Genomic DNA, 18,363 nt, shown 5'->3' with positions numbered 1-18,363 from the left:
CCCCATTGACTTTGCTTGTCAGAAGCTCCTGGAAAGGTAGCGATTAGGGATCATGTGACCCCAGGATGTTGCAACCATCATAAATACATTCTATTTGATAAGCATCCAAACTCTGATGATCCTGGGGATGCTTCAAATTATGGTCATATATGTGAGAATTGGTCATGTCACTATTTTCATAACTTTGAACAGTCATTAAACAAATGGTTGTAAGTCAAGAGTTACCTATATTATATTTTATTCACTGATCTACTTAGATGAAGGGGGGAAGTCAATATGTACTTTGTCTTCTAGTTTTTCTTTTCTTTCATTTTAATTTTTTAAACCGAGTTTTCTATGAAATCTGCTCTTTTTCTCTGCTGATATGTTTGGAGCCTCTCAATAGGTTGTGACCAGTTGGACATAATTTAGGAAGGGAGAGGTAATCACTACTTCTATAGTTTTTAGGTGTGTAATTAATTCTCAGAAATATATTTATCTCAGTTTATAATATGCAATTAAATAAAAAGAATAATCCTAATAAAATGGGTTAAAATGTTTTTTAACAGTAACGCACAAGGAAATTAGGAATGGATTATAAGTATTCATTTCACACACCAAACACATTGTTTCAGTGTTGTTGCAGTGCATTTCAAATACTAAAATACTGAAATCTCGCCACATAGCAGAAGATCCTAAAAAGTAGAATATTTAACAAATGTAAGAACAAAAACCAGCAACTTGATTTTAAACAAAAAATGGTAACTCAAGCAGCAGCTTGAGGACTATAAAGCAGCTAGTCCAAAATGCCCTCAACATTTAAATACCAGATGTGAAGAATGCCAAAGGAGGCCACCACTTGAATAAGGTAGGATTTTTCCAGTGTAATGAACTCATTTAGGCTTTTGTACTCTTGTCTTTGAAAAATGTATCTCTTACCTGTTCAAGAGGAAAAAAAATTGCAAAGCACTTTCTATGCCTGGTCTAGCTATACATAATAAACCATTAGGGTTGCCAGGTCTGCTTCCAAAAAATAGCAGACAAGCGGGGGGGTGGGGGGTGTTAAGTAGTAAAAAAATAAAAAAAATTTTTACAATTAAATTATATATTTTCTTACAAACATTTTAACACGTATTAAAATAATCACTTCAAAACTTTACTTAAAATTCAAAACATCAAATATATTATAATAATATGTAAAATATTAAATTACATTTTAATTTCATCATAAAGCTTTTGAATAAAAAAAATGTCCACTATTTTGTGAAAAAAAAAATAGTGAACATAATGTGAAAAAAGCGGACTGTCCGCTCAAATAGTGGACACCTGGCAACACTAATTTACCATGCCAATAATCTGGAAATAATCTTAATGTTATAAAAGCATTAAGCCCTGAGAGAAATAGTTAATTTCTGCCATACAAAACTCTTTCTTTCTATCTGCAGTCATAAGGCTCTGAATTCCAAATACAAAGGCTTCTTACTATTAAGAGTAACACAAATCCTTTGAAGACAGCACAAGACCGAACTTGGAAAAATATATAGCAATCTTTACTAAAACATTAGCTTGGGAAAACAAGGAAGTGTGAGAAAGAAACTAAGGATTGTCCTGCATTGATTCTCTTTGGTATAAAAGGGAAGGAAGGGGAAACAGTGGCAGGCTTTCAAAATTCTGTTACTATTGCCTATACCAGTAAAGTAGAGATCTAGTATTTCTTGTGGTATCTTTTTCCCGACCTGACCTAACTCAAAGCATTGACAGCCATTAAGAATTAGATTACATTAAATTAATATGGAAACAAGGAAGGACACATTAATCAATATACCAATCATGTTGTTATTTATTTATTTAAAACATTTATATAACTGCCCATCTTTCATCCAACTCTGGGTGGCTCCCAGTCAAAGATTAAGAAAAACATATAAAATCATTTTGAAAATTATAAACACAACCAGATAAAAGATTTTGTTGTTTTATAACAGAAACAACAAGTTCATGTTATGATACCTGTTTCACTTTTATTTCCTTTAAATACAATAATAATGATGTATCTTATGTTTCAAATGATAGAGTCACATCAGTTTTAAAATTAATACTGTGATTAGTGATGCCATTAAAAAAAGAAGGCAGGCTTATACAGAATCTCTCATATGCATAATTCTTCTGAGGAAAACTGGATCCCAAGTTTCATCGGCCTTTGCACAGCTACAAGAATTCCATTCAGTCTTCAAAAAGTCAGATGTAGCCCCAAAACTATCCAGGAAAACTTCAAGTATCTCTGCACTTCTACCCTAATTTAATTCAGCATCTGCTCACAGGACTCAGGCAGCAATCTCTTACTCTTCAAGTTTTGCCCTTTGGTTTGGACAATTTAACTTCCAGCTGCTAGATTCTAATAGCAGGAACTACTGGAAATTATGATTCCTCAAATCCAGATTACATTAAACTACAATATTATTTTTTAGGAAATAATTTGTGATTGCCTTCTACAAAGACCACTGTCAATGGATGTGGGAGTATAAACAAGTAGAGAAATTGGGAAGATGAAAAATGCAAAAGTTATGACAGTGATGCTTAATAAAATTGACAAATAAACAATCAATCAAAATTTATTTATGGTCCAAGACCAAACTCAACTGACAACATTGATAACCAAAAATCCATAAATTCTTAATCCAAATCAACCGTCAATATTATTATTTACCTGAACCAAACAGTAGCCAGAGACCTACTATTTTGATTAATCCTAGTAAAATTCAGTTTAGTTCTTTAATAGAATGGAACCAGGAGAAAAAGCAAACACACTTTAGCATTTATTATAATAATGCAAAAGAAAAAAGTCACTTTCCCACAGATAAAGAGTCCCATGCTTCCTGGAATGAAATATGTAGTTCTGCACATATGATATATTTGCTACCTTCTCCAAGTTGATCTAGAAGATCCTATTCCTATCAACAAAGTTATTACCAAATTCCTTCCCCCCCTCCACTTTCTGTGATTTGTCATAATTCCAGTCAGATGTTTAGAAGAACATAATACAATTCATCTTGCCTGATCTATTGTAGACAATATTACAAAAAGCACTATTCCATACTTTTCCAGTTGTGAAGCTAGGCCCACCTTCCCTGAAGACAATGACAAAGTTGTTTTGCTCTTGGAAGAATAAAGCAGAGGAGAAAATGGATAAAACTTCACTGACTGTATATGTAAACATTGTAGGTCAAATTAGGTTATTAAGTAGAAGCCTAGCATTTACAGCCAATTAGGAATAGTGTACAGGTGAGATAGTAATAATATTAGAGAGAAGAAGCACTCTCTCTCTCTCTCCTCTGTATCTAGTCTAGAATCCAAGCAGGCTGGCAAGAGGGAAACCTCTTCCTCAAGGAAGGTGTCTAAATGATCAAACATGCTCCATGAATCTATGAAGTAAATGTATCTTCTACTTATTGCAACATCATGAAGGTAATTTTTTTCTCATTTTGGTATAGGAATGGACACCAATGACCATAAATCCTCATCTCTCATAAATGCTCATCTTTCAGGCATTGCTTAGTCAGTCCCCAACAAGCTAGGATGCCTTATTAATCAGAATGCTATATGTAAGAAACTTACATGATACTAACATATCATAGATGAATTAAAACATAAATAACCAAGGAAAGAAGCAATCTAGAACTAAGGAGAAATTTAGAACAATTAATCAGCCTCCAAAAGTTGTGGGTGTTTCATCACTGGAGGTTTTTATGAAGAGATTGAACCATCATTTTCTGAAATGGCCCAAGATCCCTTCCAACTCTCTTATTCTGTTAAATGATGCTTCTTGCCAACGTGCTACTTATTTTGATTGGAAGTGAATCTCCAACACTGAGGAGAAGATCTTTCTCATCCCTAATTGCCTGGGATAGTTTTAACTAGAATCCGATCTTTATGAAAAGCTATAGCTTTTATCTGGAATTATATTCTGAGTTCATTCACTTCCTGAGTTTTCCTCCTAATTTTAGAAAGTACCTTTGAATATCCCCCGTATCCAACATAGAAAAACACCCAAAAGAGCAAACCACTGTAATTTCTAGAGTCAAATTCTCCTCCTAAGGGGAATACTATTTTCTCTAGTTTGCACTGGATTTTTTCAGAAAACCAAAGAAGTCATGACTCTCCACTCCCACACAGACCAATAAGCATACCCAGTCTAAAAGAAGTAATTCTTGTATGTTCATATATTTTACACAACCATAAACATACAGGAGGTTTTATTATCCAGAGACCAGTGTAAGATACCCAAAGGGCTTTTTTTTTTTTAGGGATGAGGGTACCTTCAAGTCAATGATAACTCCTGATGACCGCCTGGACAAGTCCCTGCAGTTTTCTTGGCAAGATTTTCAGAAGTAATTTTACCTCTGCCTACTTCTTAAGGCTCTGAAACCTTGACTTTCCCAAGATCACCTAGCTGGTTTTCTGCTAAGTGGGAATTAGAATCTTCTAGCCCAGTGCCTTAACGACTGCACTAACTTTTGATCTATCTAAACTATACTTTGCCCAAAAATACTCATAATACTTCTAATCTTTGTTGTATGCATCATGTGTATTTGTGCCTGCATGTACACACATTTATATAATTCAGCGAGAGAGAAAAAACAAACTAATGTAAAACAATGAAATGTATTGATATATCAGCTTGATCTGATCATCACTGATAATCCATTGAGCAAGCATTCTGTAATATGTTCACAATTCTGTCTAAAGTAATACCATGCCAAAGTCCCTGAAGATACCAAGGTACATACTGTATGTATAGAAAAGAATAATTAGCTTAGGCTGCCATTTCAGAGAGAATTTAAAATTGAGTGTACAATTCATAAATGAACTTTATTTGGTAGCATTCACAGAGCAGAACATAATGCTGACAATCTCTGTCATGCACTCAAAATTATCTCCAAACCTTTCTTAAATGTGCCCTCTAGTGATTTTTAATGCCATGTCTTTCAAAGCACTGTGAAACATATTAACTATACTGATTTTTAGGGGACCTAACAATACATCTGCCAGATAATTGGAATGTCTATGAAGTGGTTGTGCCTTTCATTACTCATTACTCATTACATTAAAAAGATATCAATATAAAAGGATGTGCAAATAACTTAAGTGGTTTATTAAATGTGTTTTAAATGAGTTATTCCAGAAAAATGTTCAAGTTCTGCATGTTAATGCACACTATCTACTAAAGTTAGTATCGGGTATTATGTTGAATATTGCTCATTTATCTCTTTGATACATTAATTCAATTGTTTTGGAAAGAAAGCTGCCTGCCTTATTTCCAGAGCGATGTAAACAGGGAAGGCTTTTCCTTCTTATCAGGCAAGAAAATTAATCTGTGATGAGGATGAATGGCTGATGATCACACAAAAAATATAGAGAACCTTTGAAAATTGGAACCAGAGCTTCCTTTTTTCCAATTTTGATCCTATAGAGTTCCCAACCATTCCAACTCTGTGGACCGGCAGTGGTGGCAGTGACTGCAGCAGGGGGAGAAGGGGTGGTTTCATGTGCATACCTGCCACTTAGGCAAATGGAGCTTTGCCCGCTTGCTTACCGCTTGCACAACCTGGTTCCCAAAGGACCACGGATCAGATCCAGGCTGTGGACCAGGGTTGGGGACCCCTGCTACAGAGGTGGGTTAGTTGATGGACTACAGTATAAATCAACAAATTCATTCATTCATTCATTCATTCATTCATTCATTCATTCATTCATTCATTTATTGGTTCGATTTATATACCACTCTTCTCTGGAGACTCAGGGTGGCTACACTACGTTAAGCAATAGCCTTCATACTTTTGTATATACCTGCTTAGTAGGGCTTTCGGGGGCCCCTAAGTGGTGTTCTTTTTTATACAAAGTCAGCTTATTGCCCCCACAATGCGGGTCCTCATTATAGAGTTCTAATTAGCATGTTACTTCTTCCTACCTCTCATTTTCAGGTCCGCCAATAAAGAAACTTGGGAAGAGAAGGGCAGATGGACAAATTTAAGAAATGAAGACATTAGTGTCAAGCTTCATACCAGACACAACAATAAATCTCAACTCTCCAGACAAGTAACCCTCACTTTCAAGAATTTGCTTACAACAAAAGTTCACAGTCATCACACAGCTACATTAGTTCCTTTATAGCTGACAAGAATGAAACCATATTTACAGAGAAAATCTGTTTATTGCAGTATGCACAAATCAAGTCTATATATAAATCTAAAGTCCAATGTTTTTAATCCTATGCTCTTTCCTCCCACCTTTTCAAATCACTAGACATTTACTTGTTGCTTCATTATCTTGAGATTTTGAGGTACTTCCTCAGGGTTGACATAACAGTTCTTTTCTGGAATACAAAGAGCTGGCTCCTGTCTTACCAATTTTATGCCTTACAATAAAGCCTCTTCAGATAACAGCACAAAAGATTAGTATTTTGCCACACATGGAATAAATGTCAGAGAATTGGTAATTCATAGATTAAAAGACCTCACAAATCAAGATGTGTAGGACCTACAGAATTTTCTTTCATGCTTTAGGAACTAGAAAATTAAAATTGCCATTTGAGAATAGGAGCATTTTCCTTGACTTCAGCTATATTTGATTCTTTCAAATAATATGAGGCCAGATTATATTATCTTCCATTCTCCCTATATGTGATGTTTGTGATATGCTGATAAAACATCTGAAAAAGTAGGCATGATATGATTGTCACCTTATACCTTACAATTAAAGATAAAGTACATATGGTAAGTGGGTACCCTATAGATGAAGGGTGTCAAACTCAATCATGTCACATGATGTATCATGATGTATTGCAATGTTTTTTGCCTTTCCTGAGCCAGGGTGGGTGTGGCCTATGTGTGATACATCTGGCCCATAGGCCGCCATTTGACACCCTTGCTATAGATAGAAGTAATAAATTTGGCAATCATTTTAGATAATTTTTAAGTCCTGAAGTCGTACAGAATCTTCACAATCACATTTTGATAATATAATGTTAACTATAAACATAACTACTGATTTTATACGAACACATTGCAATGTGTTGTTAAATTATGTACTTTGCAATTTGACTACTTTTGACGTATTATGGTTGGGCCTTCAGTGTTGGTTAGAAAATTGTTCTGAGAAATTGGAAAATTATTCATATTCCTCATATTAAGGATTGAATTCAAGAGATATGTGATTTATCTGTTTTTGAACAGGCATTTTTATCTATTAATTTAAAAAAATGATTCAATGTGTTTTTCTCTGTGACATAGATTTCCTGATATTTTGTAATGTCAGACAAACATTAATTTTTCCTGCTCAGATGAATCTATAAATTTGTTTTATATTTGATTAATATATAATAAACATCAATAGTTTCCCCCTCTCTATTAGGTTTTTTGTTTGTTTTGTTTTTGTAATTTGTCATTAATTTCTTTCCCTTTTTGCACATTTAAAAATTCTACATTCATTACATTAATTTCTCTAAAACTTGTTAATAAACAAACAAGTAATAAGTTTGTTTTTTTAAAAAAACCTCACGGAGTTGGAGGTGATCAGGCTTAAGGAATGATTAATGAAGCAGATAGTCAGAAAAACAATTAACCCTTCCTGTTGCAAATTCTCTCACTTGAACCTGCTTTTTACTTTAAAAAAAGAAATTGTTCTTGCACATATTAACACTAAAAACATTATCAGCAACTTTAAATAATGCAATGACTATGAATAAGACAAACTTACCCACTTAGGACCACAATGAAATCCATGACATTCCATCCATTTCGCAGGTATGAACCCTTGTGGAAAACGAATCCCAATGCAACTATTTTAATGCCAGCTTCAAAGCAAAAAATCCCAATAAAATAAGGTTCTGTCTTTTCCTACAATAACAGAGGAAACAAACAGATCAGAAATTGTAATTAGCAAATGTCAAGGATAAATTTTTGGAGCTTCCTAATTGCAATTTCTAATTCCTAATTTGAGTTTAGATTAACTATGTTTATTTAATCCATTTGAATTCAACAGGATTTAATAAGGTCTTAGTATTAGATTATTTACTGAGATGATCTTGAACTTTTTCAGAATATATTCAATAATCCAGACAAGATCTAACCAGTCCTATTGATTTCAGAAGAATTTTCCTTAAGTGGGATGGATATGTCAACATCCAATGAATTCCTTTTTAGTGCCACACTTCATGTGGGACTAAAAGATTTTAAATATTAAGTTTAGGCTCTTTGTGACTAATGAAAACCTTGTTGCCTGCTAGTGCTTGTTCTCCTTCCCTCTCTCTCTCTCTCTCTCTCTCTCTCTCTCTCTCTCTCTCACACACACACACACACACACACACACACACACAACTGCTAGATGTTTAAAGCAACAATAAAAACCAGTTCCAATTACTGAAATCATATGGTACATTTTAATAGTGTTGACATAATCCACTAATCTGATGACAAGTGGCTATCTAACATTATCTTATCTCTCCGTCATATGCAACATTTACTTCCTAGTACTGGTAATTTACAAGCTTACTGATTTGTTCAAATTCAGAATGGCTCCATGCAGAGTGTACAGGAAACAGTTTCAAACAACAAAATTTGGGAATAAATCCTGATTTCCATACCCCAATCTTTTATCTTAATTTATTGTTTTAGCTTAATTTATTGTATGCTCCCAGCCATTTTGAAGTTTCTTGTCCTGGACAACCAGGAAAATGGTAACTTGGCCTAGACTAATTTTCAGAAGAAATAAGAGCCAAGAGTGTTCTGTGCCAAACTTGGGTTGGAACTCTGCAATTACAACATCTCAGGCCTTTGCTAAAAGGCTGGAGGACTATTCTTAATCATGATAACTCTGAAGGTCAAGACAAAACTGAATAGCTACTGATTTATCATCCTTGAGACTGAAATTATACAATGGAAAAACTGCAGTACTATCTAGAAGAAAGGAAAATCAAATAAAAATTAAAGTCAACTTACTAATCTGCGAGACATAGGTGTCTTATCATCTTCAGGGAGATGCTGCTCCAAGGCCAGAACGATGCAGTTTGCAATGATGGTTGCCAGAATCATGTATTCAAAAGGCGTATAGAATTATGTTAAGGAATACAAAACAAATAGCAGACATAGAACAACATTCTGAATCAATTGTCTCCTTGTTCAATCATGCTTTTTTGTTGCCCCTTCTACACCCCTTAATACTCATTAATATCACCTGCCCCAGAAAGATAAGTATTTTTGAGGTAAACAGTCAAGTGGAACACTCTGATAAATATATTTGGAAGGTATACAAGTGATGAAGGAAAGATCCAAGTAGAATGGTACATATTTTTGTACACATTTGAGTGTCTTCAACAAATCACCCTAGCATTTTATGGTGTGTGATGTTTCAAACAAAAGTGAGAAGAACCAGAGTTCTACACATCTAAAAAATTCACAGCACAGTAATGAAGATAAGACCCAGTAATGCTACTGTTTGTAGGTAGCCTAGAAATTCTCAAAGGAAGGATGAAACAACATACAAAACAAATATATAAAAGAGTTGCAGTAAAGCTGTGGATTTAATTTCAATAAATTAATTGTCCACGGAAAGTGGACAATTTCCTTTTGTGGTGGCCCCAGGAACTCAGTCTTGTCAGTTTCTTTAGCCAATTCAGCAACATAAAACAGTCATCAAGTAAGCCCTGGCTGATTGCCATCCAAAGAACAGCAAAACTGCAGCTGAGTTCATCCCATGCTGACGCTAAGCAAGAGGTTCTTTTTGCATTAAACCAAATGCTCAGAATGAGCAATTGAAAAGACTAATATGTCACCCTCCATTATTGGCAGCTCCATTATTGGTCAAGGGTGGGTGTGAAAGGGAAGCTGTCTCTTTGAAGCTTTAGAAAGCTGAGAAATAAAATTGTTGTAATTATTAATATTGTGTTGCCACAGACTTCCACTTTCCGATCAGCTGTGTAGGTAGAGATTGACTTAAAAGTGGCAATTTGAGTTGTCAAGGTTATTAAGGCAAGGATGAACCAATCTCTCAAACTATTAAATTATCCATGTAGAATTGGCAGGTTTTGACCCCCCCCCCCGACGCATCTTTTTCTCTGCCTCATGGTTCATCTCCCTCCTTCCTCACACATCAAAGTCCAATTTTGTCTCTGCCTTGGTTCCTAGCTTTCCTCTTGCAACTGTAGTAGCTATAACAAACACACACTTTTAGAAGCAAGGCTGCAGGAATCTTTCATCCGGACTAAAGGAAGTTTAGACAATACTCAGTGGGATACCTAGGACCTGACTAGAAATTATACCCACATCTAAACTGAGTCAGGGGTCACCCAAGTCTAGTAGCATGAGTTGGAGTGATGGCAAGTGAGAGCTAGTCCTGAAGTGGAACAGACAAAAAATATTCCATTGTTGTTTAAGCACCAGTTGCCAAAAACTAGAACTTTGCTATTTATATAGCATGTGATCAGCCCTAGGAAGAAGGCAATGGCGAACCGCTTCTGAGAAATCTTGTCAAGAAAAGTGTAGAGACTTATCCAGTCTAAGAACTGGATATGACTGAATAGAAGAAAAACAAATCTTCCTCTCCACTTACTGTATAACTAACAACAGCATTTCCAGCAACAAAGAAAGAGGGAGCCTTGGGGGGGGCGGTGTTTAGCCATATACAGTGGCAGATTAAGCCTCACTGGTGCCTTAAGCACTGACAAATCTTGGTGTCCCCCTCCTTTGTACATACTGTACAAATGAAGCCAAGCTTAGGCTACATAAAAGTTTTACTCACATCATGTATAATATTTGGCTGCCATTGTTCCCAACAAGATGTTTTAGTTTAGTTTTATAATTTTTTTTTTTACAAATCTTCATTGGGTTTTTTTTTCTTTCTCAACTTTGTGGTGCCCCCTTTGGGCCTGGTGCCCTAAGCACGTGCTTAGTCTGCTTAATGGTTAATACACCACTGGCCATATAGGATGTAGACTGCTCTCTTCTGCTGTCAACTGGAATTTAAAAAGCCAATGTTATTGTTTCCCTGAATAAGAGGCCAGGGACAGGGTAGGATGGAGAAAACATGAGTCAAATAAATGCCTTGGAATGTGGAACTAGGAGTGAGAGATGGATCTCTACAGCCAGAGTTTTTTCATATGTGAAATGTCTTCTGACATATTTCATGAGAGACCAGAAGCTGAAAATCCTATTCATCCATATAAAAGTGCCAGAGGAAGGTGGTGGTGAAGTGAACTGTGCAAGGAAGATGCCAAAACTGATAATTTGACCATAATTCCTAATATAAACCTTGATTTGACATAACCTGTAATAATTATGAGTTATTGAGTCCCAGATCCTTCAGCTGCACTTACCACTTGCACAAATGTGCTAGAGACCGATGGGTTTGTGTAAAATATTATGTACCAGCAAACAGAGTTTCAACATAACTCTTTAAAAACATTAAAGCAATTTTGGAGATTTTGGTTTAAAAATAGAACCTTCTCGTTGGAAAAGAATTAGGTTTTAGAGAATTAATATTTCTCTGTTCTAACTATCTTCCTTAAATGTCCCTGTTTTTCTTTACTGAATACACTTTTGGGAATTCTGCTCCATTCCTTACCATCTGTACATATAGAAATGACAAGGATTTTACAAAGTTAGTCTCATATCTTCAGATTTTAACTCCAGGAAAAACCAGCATAGAGTGCATAGCATATTTATATGTAAATATTGCAATTTTGAGATTCCTATTTAAACCAAAAACACAGTACACAACTCTCTCCATTTCTAACACTTAACAAGTTACATTGGAAGTTCCTCTCTTCTATTAAGTTTGGCAGATTGCCTGGCAAAATGAGATCTGAGCACGGTGAAGCCAAAAAGAAATTAAAGCCAAAAAAAAAGCTCTCCCATTTATCTTCTTTTAGTTCCCATTTTCTTAGTAATCAAAACCCTTAGTTTTGCCATAAATTTGTATATATTGCAGGTCATGGCAAGTATAAGATTTTTCTTCCACACAAGGAGAAAAAAATATACAAGTTCCTAAAACTTGTACTGTAGGTGCTAATTATATAAATTATACATTTGCTTCTATATGTATAAGCAAGTGTATAAATACTTTCTGTGAATAAAACTGCAGTATATTTCAGCAGAGTGGCGAAAGCTACAGCTACAGATCAGTACTCTATGCTAATTAGATGATGAGCTACCTCAAGCATCCTGCCCTTCCCTCCAAAGACTCTTTATGTTGAAACTTGGCATAAAGTATGCACCTTTTAAAAAGAGGGCAGTTATAAAGTGGGGCACATGGCTACCAGAATGGGATATTAAGAAAAACATCAGTTTAAGTTTATTGAAAAGTTGCTCCTGAACAGCTAAATAGATAATAGACTGCATTTGTCTTTCCTGGGATGGCATATAAATAATTGCTGCTTTCTATTCAGAGTATGCCTACCTTTTATCTCGCCAACTCGCAACTCTTCGGACTACACCCAATCTCCTATTTTAATATTCCTTTCTTTCTTTTCCTTCCTTCCTTCCTTCTGCCCTCCCTCCCTCCCTTCTTTCTTTCCTTCCTTTCCCCAAATTTTTAAGGCTGAAAGGGGGAACAAATGCTTCACTACTGTTAATTGCTAGGTTGAAGTATAATGAGAAATGGCAAACTGAACTCAGTATGTTTCTCTGCCCAACTGAATGATTTATGAAAATTGCTGATGCTCTTATTTAAAACAACATATCGATTGTATGTAATACGAAGTGAAGTTTATTTCGATGTAAAACTTTTTTGAAGATTTGCAAAATGTCAAAACATCTTTAGAAAAAGGAGGAAAACCTTAACCCTCCCTTCTTTGAGGGAGATGGGTGGTTGATAAATATAAAACATAAATAAAATAAACCCTCAGATGACAAAATGACACATGACAGAAGACTATTAATTCATTTTTAAATTCTGTTCTGTACATCTGTCAGTCCTAGATAATATAGTTTAAAATAAGGGTAGTTGGTGAATTTTGCTTCCTACCTATTCAGTTAAATATGGAACTAATGCATTTTAAAATTATTGGTGCAGAAGAATTTGCAATTTAACAAGATACAGTTCATTATTAAAATGAAGAATAACTTCAGAGCCAAGCTAGATGAGATATTAATGATCTTTGATCAGATTATCTGACATTTCTTCGAAGAAAAAAGTTGCAGAGTTTCCCATGTGCTCTTAAGTTCATGAAGAAGTTCTCTCAACGATTTTTTTCCACATAATTCTCAGATGGATTAGTCTGCTATTCAATATTAAGAAAAGTTGTACCTATTGAAATTCCTGGTTACCTTAGTTAACTGTAATGATTTGATATAATACAAAGTATATTAACAAATCTATAAGTAAATTAACATTTTAAACATCATATGGAGACTAGGGATTTCCTAAATTATTATTTTAATTATAATTAGATTTTTTTTTCTGCTGGCCATGCTCATGTTCTTTTAACTGTTGCTGGACAGAGAGAAATTACATAGGCGATTTCCTGACCATTTACGTGACGCAAACCTCACTGAAATTACCATTAAAAATACAAAAGATTCTCTCATTCATTTCCTCCTTGGATTTATCATCATCCCTATCCTTATATAATAGTGTAGGAGAGAAATGCAACTAAAAAAAAAAAGCCAAGAGAGGAATGGGTAAAACTATCTACAACATCAGCGGAGAGTAAACATAAAATTGAGATGGTTATCTGCAAGCCTCCTCAATTGATCACCTAGCGACATGTGATCAAAGGAATACTATCTTAACACCCCAACCTAAGATTAAATCTTCTAGTGCTTCTTATAAGCAAATTCAATGGGGAAGGAGGCAGGCGGTCACAAATGGTGGTCATGTGATATTCTAGCTTAATGATGTGCAACTGAGAGTACTGGGATTACCATCATTAAGTGGAAAGATCACATGACATTATTCTTTACAATCACATCACTCAATTCTAGAATCAATTGCTGTCATAACTAAGGACTACCTCTACATAAGACCGGCACTACTGTAGGCAATGTAGGATGGAGCCTTAGACAGCAAATGCTGGATGGGAGGAGACAAAAACATTAGCAAACCTTTAGCCATTCATACAAATAACTTCTAGAAATTTCTGAATAATCCATACTTCTTAAAGAAACTTGCAAACCTTAGATAATATAGAAGACACTTATTTTGTGTATAATTTCAGAACAGATGAAGAGAACAGGTCTATCTATTTATTTTTTTCAACATTTATTTTCCATGCAGTTACCTGGTTTTGATCCATTTTAGTGGATTATAATTGCTTCCATTTTTATTGGGTACTCATGTCCGACCTGTCATTCAGGTAATATTGTTAATTGTTACAGATCAGGTAACAATATTCATAAAGTACAAAAATATGTACTAGGTAAGTATCCAATACTAATAAAATGCTAGCTGGCCATGTCCTCCATGTCATCTTTGGGTTGCCGGGCTGCAGCACACCTGGAGTCTTATACTTCACAGCAGGCAAGGGGTGGGGTGATAAGAGGGAGAAAATGAAGAGACCACGATGGAGGAAGAAGCCAGAAGGCTGTATAGGGTTGTTGTTGTTTTGGTTTGTCCCCCATTTCAGCTGCATATTGAAAATGTATAGTTATGGCACTGAAAAAAGTGACTTATGACCATTTTTCACATTTACAACTATTGCAGCATTCCCATGATCATGTGATCTAAATTTGAATGCTTGGCAACTGGCATGTATTTATGATGGTTGCAGTGCTCTGGGATCATATGATCACCCTCTGTGACCTTCTGACAAGTAGAGTCAACAGGGAAGCCAGACTAACTTAACAACCTTGTTACTAATTTAACAACTTCAGTGATTCACTTAACACTTGTGGCAAAAAAAGGTGATAAAATGGGGCAAAATTCATTTAACAAATGTCTCGCTTGACAACAGAAATTTTGGCTCAATGATGGTCATAAGTTGAGGACAACCAGTATATATCTCATCTCTCTACCAACTTTGGAAAAGATTATGTGTAAAAACAACCCCTCTGCCCAAAACCCAACCACAGGTGCTAAATCTACACAATTCCCTGTTATGATCCTGGAAGTCCACAAGTGAATTACAATTCTAGTCATCCTGGATGCCTTCTGGAGTGTCCAATCAGATTTTAATGAAGTGAACCCTGAACATGATTAGTAACCCAGCAGTATAATGCTGGATAGGCATTTTTTGAACACGTGACATCCTGAATTACACAGACTGACCCCTCTCTATCATTCCTACACTTAGAAGTAAGTATAAACATGTCAGCATCCTATATGTGTTGTAAATTTAAATTATCTTGATTTTTGGACAAATCACCTCGGACAGCCAAAGCTGTTAGGAATCAATTCTGCTCAATTTATGAGAATGTGCCCAAATGATAAAAACAGAAAGGATAACACAAACAAAACAAAACGGCATGCCACCACATGTTCAACTAAGCATGAACACAAAAGAAGATTACTATCCAAATCCATTTGGGTGACCAACTCACAACACATTCTGCTTACTTATTGCAGTTACTAGCCAGCAGTTGTTCATGTGGAGTAAGTAAATCGAGACTCTAGTTTATTGTATGCTTATAACTAAGGATGAAGCCTAGAGTCTCAGTAATCTGGTCTTTTTATTTACCTTCTCCTTATAGAACACTAAATCATTTGAGACAAACGGACATGAAAAGACTTCAGACATACTGTATAAGCCATATAGTTCATAACACATAAGAACATGGTTTTTCTCTACCAGACTTAGTCCAGCCCTCAGTTCCTATGATGGAAAACTGAATGGGAAGGACATGAGTCAGGGAATGAAGTAGGGTGCTTTCTCCTATGATAGTCTTCATCAGCTCCTGCTATTCAGAAGTAGATTACTCTTTGGTTGGGGGCAATATGCTGGCTTTGTAAACTGTTTAGAGAGGGCTGTAAAGCACTATGAAGTGGTATATAAGTCTAAGTGTTAGTGCTAGTGCTTTCCTGATGCTTTGGCTTATATCAAGGATAGGCATACTAGTATCTTCCAGGTATTTTGGATTTCAAATCCCATCAGCTCCTGGGAGTGCAAGGCAAGGCACTGTGCTGGGGAGGAAGGGCAAGGGCTTGCTGAGATGAAACTGACCATTTAATTCACATTCCAAAGTGAAAGAGCAGCATTCTCTTCGCCATTTGTTAAGTAAAAATAACATTTTTACTTCTTTTAATGATAATGACCAAAATATTCTTAGACCACAAGGGTAATCATGTCCACATAATCCCCACAATTGGTCTGGTTACTTGAAAGAGCCATTGTGGCACAGTGTTTAAAATGCAGTACTGCAGGCTACTTCTGCTTACTGCCTGCTGCCTGCAGTTCGCCAGTTCAAATCTCACCAGCTCAAGGTTGACTCATCCTTCCATCCTTCCGAGGTCGGTAAAACAAGGACCCAGATTGTTGGAGGCAATATGCTGACTCTGTAAACCACTTAGAGAGGGCTGGAAAGCACTGTGAAGCAGTATATACCATATTTTTCGGAGTATAAGACTCACCTTTTTACCCCAAAAAGAGTGCGAAATTATGGGTGCGTTTTATAGTCCAAATGTAGCCCCGCCCAGCCTCTGAAACAGAGGTTTGAGAAGCTGAAAAAAAAGCAAGGTGCAGAGCTCACAACCAACAAACCTGTTGCTAAAGTTCATCTCTGGGAACAGCTGATTGGGGATATTCTGGGAGGCCAATCCACTCCCAATCAGCTTTTTTCTTATTTTCCCCCCAAAAAACTAAGGTGTGTCTTATACTCCGGTGCATCTTATAGTCCGAAAAATACGGTAAGCCTAAGTGCTATTGCTATTGAAAGCTCTAGTTTCTTCTGTATTTTTTTCTCTGATTGGAGAATGCCATCCTACACACTTGCATTTACAGAAAGACATGGGAAATGCAAGTTGTAAATGCCATATGAGCAAAGCTCCCTTCCTTCTAATCATACATTAGATAGGGATTGATATAATTAAATTGTACATTGATTTTAACAGTATCCTTTGAAAGTACATTGTTGTTTTAAATAAATCCATTCTAGCAGTTTCTCAGGACATTCTGTACCTTACACAGTCTCAGCAACAGTTTCATTTTATGGTTTGAGACTGATACAAAAAGTAGCCTATTTAAATGAGTGTTTTTAAAGCTGGTGAAAGGTACTGGGATTTTTTGATAGGTACAGATGTATCTACTTTAATCACCTTGTTACCTCAAGTGCCAATTAATGCAAGCAGATTTAAGCTGTTGTAAACTGTTCTGACCCTTCAAACTAGAGTGGGAAAACAAATCTAAACAAATGACAGCATTGATGTATTATTTGCAAGATTTTATCCATATTCATTTACCAGTTTGCCTCCATACATGGAATTACACAACACACTCTCCCTCTCCCTCCCTCCCTCCCTCCCTCCCTCTCTCTCTCTCCCTCTCTCTCTCTCTCCAGACTTAATAAGAACAAATAGCACCACAGAACCACTTTTACTGATTGTTCTTTCATTGAAAAACTGCTCTTATTTTATATTCTTCATTAAAATAAAAGTTATATCATGTGATTTATTTTCTTGCCTTATTGTCTTTTTCAAACTTCAGTTACCATAGCAATTGGATGCAACTTGGCATTGCCATGACAACTGCTGCCTCAGTTTCAATTCACCATCTGACAGGGTGCCTCTCCTTCCCTCGTTTGCCTCAACTGTCAAAAAGAAAGACCCATCCCCAAAGAAAGCATAAAATCAAATGAATGAAAGTTAAAACAACATAGCACTGTCAAAACAAAACAAAACAAAGCATTCTACATAGCTAGAGTGAACTGGTCCCTCATTACTATTGCTGTTTTTTTTTTTATTAGCATAGATCTCACATCACATCATAAAGATTTGTGCCAGGGTCAGTGAAGGAATGCTACTGTATTCGTATTACATTGTGATTGATATACATACTGTGAGTTAATATCCATGGATAAAATCCAGTTCAATGTATTCTATAGTAGGGCCAAATCTAAAGATGTCAGGAATTGCACAGGAGAACCAATGTGGTGCCAGGGTAGGATGCTAGTTCTGGACTTTAATCAAATCCATACTCTGTCTCCAGGATTGTATATGTCTTTGGTTCAGTCATGAGCTCTTTGGCTTATAACCTTTTTCAACATTATCCTAAGGACTCAAGAGAATGGAATGAAGTAATCCCTCCCCAACTGCAAATTCTAATTATTCTGTATAGGAGTCAATTAGATTGCTGGGGGTTTTTTTTACAGTGATATAAAAAGGCAAATAATTACTTTCACTGATTATTTGCTAACAGCTAAAGATCAACACAAAATCAAGCATTAATTCATGCATATTATATAT

The 18,363-nt window shown here is 35.7% G+C and overlaps 1 protein-coding gene across 1 annotated transcript in view; it reads right to left on the bottom strand.

Annotated features, from left to right (window-relative positions):
* Positions 1-18,363, bottom strand: part of CACNA1E (calcium voltage-gated channel subunit alpha1 E) — a 285,148-nt gene that overhangs the window by 252,727 nt on the left and 14,058 nt on the right. Inside the window, exons 2-3 of the mRNA XM_070941053.1 lie at positions 8,973-9,078; positions 7,732-7,871 (exon numbers count right to left, since the gene is read on the bottom strand). Of these exons, the coding sequence (XP_070797154.1) occupies positions 7,732-7,871; positions 8,973-9,078 (246 nt within the window). The remainder of the gene's footprint in view (positions 1-7,731; positions 7,872-8,972; positions 9,079-18,363) is intronic.

The sequence above is a fragment of the Pituophis catenifer genome, unplaced genomic scaffold, assembly GCF_029215685.1.
Source record: "Pituophis catenifer annectens isolate HBS135680 unplaced genomic scaffold, rPitCat1.0.hap2 SCAF_3, whole genome shotgun sequence".
In the NCBI taxonomy this organism is placed as follows: Eukaryota; Metazoa; Chordata; class Lepidosauria; order Squamata; family Colubridae; genus Pituophis; species Pituophis catenifer.
The sequence above is the reverse complement of the archived record's forward strand: the minus strand, read 5'-3'. Positions and strand labels throughout refer to the sequence as shown.